This window comes from Mobula birostris, chromosome 8 (genome assembly GCF_030028105.1).
Source record: "Mobula birostris isolate sMobBir1 chromosome 8, sMobBir1.hap1, whole genome shotgun sequence".
NCBI classification, from domain to species: domain Eukaryota; kingdom Metazoa; phylum Chordata; class Chondrichthyes; order Myliobatiformes; family Myliobatidae; genus Mobula; species Mobula birostris.
In genome coordinates, this window is record NC_092377.1 from 107,668,333 (window position 1) to 107,676,954 (window position 8,622).

The 8,622-nt window shown below is 47.0% G+C and overlaps 1 protein-coding gene across 4 annotated transcripts in view; it reads left to right on the forward strand.

Moving 5' to 3' along the window:
• The window catches only part of LOC140202273 (cobalamin binding intrinsic factor-like), a 44,864-nt gene extending 43,191 nt beyond the window's left edge, over positions 1–1,673 (forward strand). For all 4 annotated transcript variants that reach the window (XM_072267157.1, XM_072267158.1, XM_072267160.1 and 1 more), the window contains exon 8: positions 1,341–1,673. In XM_072267157.1, coding sequence (XP_072123258.1) covers positions 1,341–1,372 — 32 coding nt within the window. In that variant the 3' untranslated portion in view covers positions 1,373–1,673. The remainder of the gene's footprint in view (positions 1–1,340) is intronic.
• The last annotated feature ends 6,949 nt before the right edge of the window (positions 1,674–8,622 follow it).

Here is an 8,622-nt window from a genome sequence, read left to right on the forward strand (position 1 = left end):
TCAGCACAACAGCAGAATCCGTAGGACTGGGAGTAGTGACAACTACTGTCAGTCCTCCTGATACTGGATGGTCTTAGCGGTCCTCAAGGCTGCTGTAGCTTCGGACGTTTAACCTACCCGCGACCCGCTTCTCCACAATATTAGCCGCTCCCTTGATTCCAATGCCGGCACCTCTTGTCGACGGAGAGCCTCGTGTAACCGATCTGTGTGGGCTTGACAGATTCCTGATCAGGAAACGGGCTGGTCACTCACGGTCCGAGACCTGGGAGGGGGGGGGGGGGGGCTGGGGAGTGAAACCGCAATGCACTGAGGTCGGGCTTCAGCCTCGTAATGTCGTCCCTCTTACGCTCTGCCAGGTGATTGTCAAACAGATGGACTGGTTGTTGAGGACAACTAAGTCGCCTATTGGCTCTCCCAAGGTGAGAGCATCAATTAGCTCATCCCAGAGCCCGGGACAGTATGGAGTGGCCAAGGCTTCCCACTCCCTTGCGCCAGAGGTCAGAAATCAATAGCGTTGTCAGCCGCTGACCGATGTCCCCGATCCAGGCTCTGTGTGTGCCAGCGGGATGATAAAATACCTTTCTCAGGGAGACCATGAATTCCTCCAAATCCACTCAAATCTCTGAGCTTCCTTCCCAACCTGCAGTGTCCCTTGTGAGGAGAGGAGAGAGATCATGAAGGCCACTTTTCCAGTTCCGAAGGGAACCAGGACGGCGGAGCTGGAACACCAATGAGCATTGAATGATGAAGCCATGGCAAGAACTCGGTCTCCGTTGAATCTCTCCGGGGTCAGAAGATGTACTGACACAACAGGGCGACCAACAACCTCAGCTGAGCGACTCTGGCATCCTCCTTGTGAGAGCTGGCACACGGCGGCCTGGAGACACATTATCAAACCGGATTGAGAACTGAGCACAAAACAAACGCCGGGTGAAATCACTAGTAGGGCTTATGATTGAGCACTGAGCCCCAGTTCAGGTGTTCCTTAAACACTCAATTCTCGGTACCCAAAACACGATTACCAATTAGCGGAGCCATCCTGAACCCTTAAGGGGGCTGTGCCAGCTATCTGTACTCCGGAGAGTTAGAGCGTCCAAACCCCGGAAACTGGCGCTGTTGGTAACGTCTTGTAACAGTCCTGTTCATTCACGTTTGGTTCGTAAGCCTCTGTATGCACAAACTTCTCTCTTCCTTTCTGTTTTATTACTTGTTCAAACTAATTAGGTTTCAAATTAATAAAAGACATTCGGTAAACTCTTGATAGCTTTGTACATCATATATTGAAATCTCTAACTTTATTAATCATGAATCAGATTTGAGATATTGTTTTTCTCTCTCAGATAATCTGCCTGAAGATGAAAATGAGAAGTGAAACAAGGACCAAGAGATGAAGACCAGGATGCTGTTGTCGTCCATTACATGGAAAGGATACCTTGTAGTTATATAGTTGGACCATAGAACGGCATTTGATTACCACGTCATGCTAAATTCATTAAACCAATAACCCCTGTTAATCACTCTTCCTCCAGACTCTGACCAAATCCTACCTTTATGTGCCTGAAACGGTGCTTAGCACTGTTAACTCATGAACACGCCTGTGCTCTGTGCCTCACCTCCACCCTGACAGCGGTTTGCAGGGATCCTCCACTGCGTGTGTGTTAAATCAATAAACAGCCTCTCGCATCTATGTTGCATTTATCCCGTCTCGCATTAAATACCTGCTCTCTTATACTGGACATTACAATCTCTGGGGAAAAAAGACACTGACTACCTACTCTATCTATGCCTCATATGTTTTTTAATAAATTTAAATGAAATTTCCCTTCAGCCTCCACCACTGGAGAAAATAAAACAGCCTCGGGCTGCCCTGATATTTTTTTATTTATTCACTGAGATACAGCACGGAATAAGCCCTTCCGGCCCTTCGAGCTGTGCTGCCCAGCGATCCCCAATTTAACCGTGGTGTAAACACGGAACAATTTACAATGAGCGGTTATCCTACCAACCGGTGGGTCTTTCGACTGTGGAAGGAAACCGGAACACACCGGACACCCCTGTCAATTTGTATGGCAACTTTCAGTGAGTCTCGATACCAAGATCCCTCTGTATGTCATCACTGTTAAGGATCCCCCCTTTTGCTGTGTTCCTTCTCGCTATGTTGGATCTCCCAAACTGCAACACTTCACCTTTGCCAGATTAACCTTCAGCTGCAATAGATCTATGTTCTGCTTTATCCTTTGGCAGTCTTCCATGCTATCCACAACACCACCAATCTTTATGTGGTGTGCAAGCTTTGTAGCCCACCCTACCACGTATACACTGTTACGTACCCCGTAACTGGGTTGCCAAACCAGCAGAAATGGACCACTTAGTTGGAGTCTGGATTACTGGAACTAAGAAAGTTTTATTAAAGAAATAAGTAACACAGTACTCTAATCGTAAGGATATAAATGCAACAGGTTAGCAATGATAATACACACATGTACACAGAACTAGGATAATAGGATCAATCAAGCTCTATCGCAGTCTAGGGGTAAAATGATCAGTCTCAAGTAACGCAGAGTTCAGTTCGGCTTAGTACAGTTCGCAGTAATCGCTGTTGTGCAGTTGGAGAGAGAGATAATATGCAAATCTGATTCAGACAGACCTTTGTTCTTCGCAGCTAGCTTTCGGGCGAACCCTTTTAATGTCTTCTGTGGTCACCGACTGTGACCCCTCCGTTCCGGATGCGACCGTTCTTCCGCGGTGAACCCGGCACCCAGGCAAGGGCGGACACACACACCAGGTTCCCACCGATCGTACCCTTTTCACCCTGTGCGTCTATGGTCGGTTCCCGCGACCAGACCTCCAACTCGCACCAATTTATGGGGGCACACCACAATCCCAGGGTTTCGTTATCTCGTGATGTCGTGCCTTAGCGAACCTGCTCTTTTTATCCCCCTGCTGGGGTATCGCCTGTCCATCAAACTTCAAATAGTTCAGGGTCAAAGCAACTGGTCTGTCAATATTCTGAAGTGTGTTTCTTTCTCGTTAATCTCCCTCCTCTCTCATTAACATTTTGAACGCTTCTCCATTGTCTCCCTTATCTCTCTCATCAGTATCAATCTTCTGATAACTTGGTTTGTCGTCACACCCCTATCCTTCAAAGGATTTTTACTGGGGTAAAAATCCTGGGCATGAATACGTTATTAGATACACATTAATATACATGGTCATCAGCTATTCGGCTAATACAGAGAACTTTAAGTTTTCAGCACCTTGACAGGCAGTCAGCAATCACATTTTCCGTTCCTTTTATATGTGTTATTCTAATATCCTCTAAGACCAGGCTCCAATTTAGCAAACTTCATAGTGGCCAAGAACACTAATGGATTGTGATCAGTGTAACTTCTCAGTGGTTTCCGTCCCGGACAAATATAACAAAGGTCGTCCCACACAAACTTAGCATTCTTTTGCAGGAGCTTAGTAAGAGGGAGGGTAACACCCGCAAAGTTTTTGCAAAACTTCCGATAGTACCCCACCATCTCCAAGAACCTTCTCAGGGCTCTCTTGTCTGTCGGGGTGGGGACTTCAGAGATAGCCGCACCTTAGCCTGCATCGGAGCCAGCTGCCCCTGTCCTACCACAAATCCCAGATAAGGACCTTCGCGTGGCCGAATTCACTTTTTGCGAGGTTCACTGTCAGGCTGGCTTCAAACAGCTTATTAAACAGTTCCTCTGCTGCCACAATGTGCCCCTCCCACCTGTCAATCCAGACCACTAAATCGCCAATATACGCTTCTGCATTCTTTATCCCTTTTGTCACTGAATTAATCATCCTATAGGGGTGTTGCTCACTAGGCTGACCTGATGTGACAACAACACCGTGTACCGGCTCTTTGCATCGCCTCGGGACGTCCGGACATACGTGTGCGTGCTGGTTAATTATCTTTCTCAACGGCTCCCTCTGTTCGGGGGTTAAGGGAGAGACCTTATCAGGTTCTCCCATCTGGTTGGCACCATACTTATCTTTTCAAAATGGGGTTTTCCCTTATCAGGTGGCACCCTAGCCTCATTAATTTTCGTGATAACACCGACTAGGTCTGCTCGCCTATCATGGCAAGCTGTTAGCATATCAAAAGCTTGTAACTGTGTTAGCTCACGTCTACAATAGTCAATAGCATCCTTCCTCCTGTGCGGCCAGTAAAACTCTTTCATGATTCTATCGACTGTCTTCCTCACCCCAAAATGTCCACCGAGGGGTATCTTGTGGGCCAGGTTAAAAATCTCGCCCCTATAAATTTTCGGCACTATCACCCCCCATTTCTCATCTGCGGGCACGGTACTTGGTCTCTATTTCCTCCTTAGTACTCCCTCCTTCACATCATAGCCCATTGGCTCCCTTTTTAATTCTGTTTAGGAGAGAGCTGTCTCTGTCAAAACCATTAGCTCCTCGTCTCGTTCCTGTGCCTGTATAAAGTCCTTCCTTGCTAATGATAAGTCTACCTCAGCTCCCTCACTACGCTCCTTCTCACTTTCTAACCCCTCCTGGTACAAGGCTGGTAAAAACGTCTCGGCTATATCTATATTCACTTCGGCAGCCTTTCTGGACATGCGCTGAGTCACTGCGCAGAAGGGATAAACCTGTGAGTCCATGGGCGGGGCCTCAATGCTGGCAGGTTGGCTTGTCAATCTTACTGCTGGATACACCTCTCCGCCGGCGAGGTCATTACCGAGTAAGACCTCCACGTCTTCCATCGGTAGTTCGGGCCTCACCCCGATCGTGACCGGTCCGGAGACCAAGTCGCTTTTTAGGTGTATCTGGTGCAAAGGTACTGCTTCGGTTCCTTTCCCAATGCCTTTTATCACACTGACCTCTCCAGTCTCGGTCTCTGAACTAAAGTCTAAAACACTCCTTAAGATCAGTGACTGACAAGCTCTAGTGTCTCTCCAGATCCGTACTGGAACCGCGTTTAACCCCTCCTTCACCGACATCAATCCGGCCAAGATAAACTTCTCACGCCCTTCCTGAACTTTATCAGACCTCTTCTCCCCTAGCGGTTTGTTTGCCAGCTCAATACAGCCAGTCGGAACCATTGTTTTTCCTTTCCCCGTCTCCTTCTTTGGGGCAAAGCACCTAAAGTGACCGGCTTTCCCACAATTATAGCATACAACCCCAGGAGACTTCCTACCAAACTGCTCCCGGTCTACCTTATCCTTCTCACTAGTCCCCAGCTTACTTTCTAACTTTTCTGGTGGACTCTCTCCGCCCTCTTGACTACCCTTCTGGTAGCTTTTACTCGGGGTAAACTTCGCTTTGTGTGTTAACGCGTATTCATCCGCTAACTTAGCAGTTGCGGCTAAGGTTTCTGCCTCTCTCTCATCTAGGTAGGGCCTCATACCTTCAGGGACACAACCTTTAAACTGCTCAATCAGTATTAGCTGTAGCAGTCTGTCATAATCCCCAGTGACCCCTTTCGAGGCGCACCAATGCTCACAATACATCTGCATCTCACGGGCAAACTCTAAATACGTGCTTCCTCGCATTCCGGAATCTCTGCCGGTATGCCTCCGGGACCAACTCATAAATCCTGAGTATCGCCTCTTTCACCACATTATACCTCTGGGCATCTTCTGCGGACAAGGCCGAGTAAGCTCGTTGGGCTTTTCCTTTAAGTACGCTCTGAAGCAAAACAGCCCACTTATCCCTCGGCCAGTCCTGACTTGCAGCAACTTTTTCAAAATGGAGAAAGTACCAATCAACATCGGCCTCCTCAAATGGGGGAACCAGCCTAACCTCCTGGGTCGCCCTGAACCCTCCACCTTGGTTCGGCATTTGGTCCCTACCTAGTGCCATCCTTAACTTCTCAAGCTCAAACTCCCTTTCCTTCTCTCTCTCTTCCCGTTCTAACTGCCTCTCTTCTCACTCCAGCTGTTTTACCCAGAACTCGTGTTCGAGTCTCAATTTTTCCATCTGCAGCTGTACTGCTTCTCCATCAGGTCTGCCCATAGATACCACCTCCAGCTCCCCTTGGGGAAACACACCTTTAGATACATAGTGCTCTATGATAGCTCTGTGCATCTCCGCTCTCCTCATTGTCAGCTTCCCCTTAAAAAGATTCAACCATTTGGCAACAGTTGCCAATTCTGATTTCCTGGCATCCTCTAATGCCTCCAAGGTTGGCGCCTTTAGAAATTCCTCAATCTCCATTTCTGCTGTTTGCCCTTGCTTTCTTTCAGAAATTTTAACCCAATCAATTTACCCAGTCCCAAATTTGGCATTCAAAATCGTGGACGAGATCCCCACTCATGTTACGTACCCCGTAACTGGGTTGCCAAACCAGGAGAAATGGACCATTTAGTTGGAGTCTGGATTACCGGAACTAAGAAAGTTTTATTAAAGGAATAAGTAACACAGTACTCTAATCGTAAGGATATAAATGCAACAGGTTAGCAATGATAAAACACACATGTACACAGAACTAGGGTAATAGGAATCAAACAAGTTCTATCGCAGTCTAGGGGTAAAATGATCAGTCTCAAGTGACACAGTTCAGTTCAGCTTAGTACAATTCGCAGTAATCGCTGTTGTGCCGTTGGAGAGAGAGAGAGAGAGATAATACGCAAATCTGATTCAGACAGACCTTTGTTCTTCGCAGTTAGCTTTTGGGTGAACCATTTTAATGTCTTCTGTGGTCATCGACTGTGACCCCTCCGTTCCGGATACAACCGTTCTTCCGCGGTGAACCCAGCACCCAGGCAAGGGCGGACACACACACTAGGTTCCCACCGATCGTACCCTTTTTACCCTATGCATCTATGGTCAGTTCCCGCGACCAGACCTCCAACTCCCACCAACTTGTGGGACACACCGCTCTTCCAGGGTCTCGTTATCTCGTGATCCTGTGGTGTGTCGTGCCTTAGCGAACCTGTTCTTTTTATCCCCCTGCTGGGGTATCGCCTGTCCATCAAACTTCAAACAGTTCAGGTTTAAAGCAACCAGTCTGTCAATATTCTGAAGTGTGTTTCTTTCTCGTTAATCTCTCTCCTCTCTCATTAACGTTTTGAACGCTTCCCCACGGTCTCCCTTATCTCTCTCATCAGTATCAATCTTCTGATAACTTGGTTTGTCGTCACAACAGTAAGTAACAAAGATCCCTGTGGAACAACCCGAGTCACAGACCACTACCTAATGACTTCTACAGGCATAGAAAATGTATCCCACATATCCTTGTTTTCTGGAGGAGCCTTGTGGAATCCATGTAGACAGCATCCGCTACTCTGTCTTCTTCAATCCAACTCAGTGGGATTAGCCAGAAACATACAAAACCATGCTGGCTGTTCCCATGCTTCTCCACATGTTCAGGAGTCCTATCCTTAAGGGTTGTATATTCACTCGCTTCACTCAGAAACTCACGGTATATCCCATAGGCCCTGGGGATTCAACAGACCCTCTAGGATGCATCTACTAAACTCTACCACATCTAAAACCTTTTTCCCAGTCTGTGATGGCAAAGTTTAATCATCCACAATGATAATTCTGTTGTTTTTACACCTTTCCCTAATCTGTCTGCATCTCTGCTGCTCACTGTCCCAGTGGCTGCTTGGAGCTCTGTATATAAACCCATCTAAGTGACAGCACCTTTCTAATACTTGAGTTCTACCCACATCGACTCAGTCAATGAGCCCTCCATTTCTCCCCATTAGGGTACAGCTGTGATATTTTTGCCATCTAGTAATGCAACCCCTCCCCATTTAACACCCCCACACATTCCTCCTTAAACATCAAAATCCCAGAACATTAAGCAACCAGTCCTCTCCATCTCTCAACCAGGTCTCTGTATTTGCCATAACATAGTTCCATGTACCGATCCATGCTTCAATTTCATCACTATTATTCTTAATACTCCTTACACTGAAGCAAACACATCTCAATCCATCTGTCATGTTGTTCGTATCCCCTAGCTCCAGGCAATCCTTACTTACAGTATTGCTACTCAATACTCCTAATTTAGCTTCAATCCTTTCATTCTGTGCCTGATAGTCTGCTTCCTATCCCTCTGTCAATCTAGCTTAAACTCTCCTGGGTAGCAGCAGTGAGCCTCCCTGCTAGTAGGTTGGCTTCAATCCAGTGAAGGTGTAATCCATCCCATTTGTACAGGTCACCCTTGTCCCCAAAAAGGTTCCAATGATCTTGAAATTGGAAACCCCGTCTCTGCACCAGCTCAACAGCCGAACACTTATCTGCCCCAACTTTCTGTTCTTCTCCTCACCAGCACAAGGTTCTCAAGGTAATCCAGAGTTAACTACTCTAGATATCTTGTTCTTTAATTTCTTTCCTAACTCCTTACACTCACTGTGCAGAATCTCATCCTTCTTTCTATCCAACTCATTGATGCTAATGTACACCACAAACCCTGGCTGCTCACCTTTCCCCCTTGCCGATACCCTGAGACTTCCCTTGTTTTTCTTCAATAACAATTCTTTGCACAGACAGGGATTAGTTAAAGACTGAAGATGAGCATTATCTGCCACATGAACATTGACACATGGAGTGAAATGTGTTCTTTCTGCGTTGACTGACCAACACAGTCTGAGGATTGTGCTGGGGGCAGCCCACAAGTGTGGCCATGTTTCTGACCGC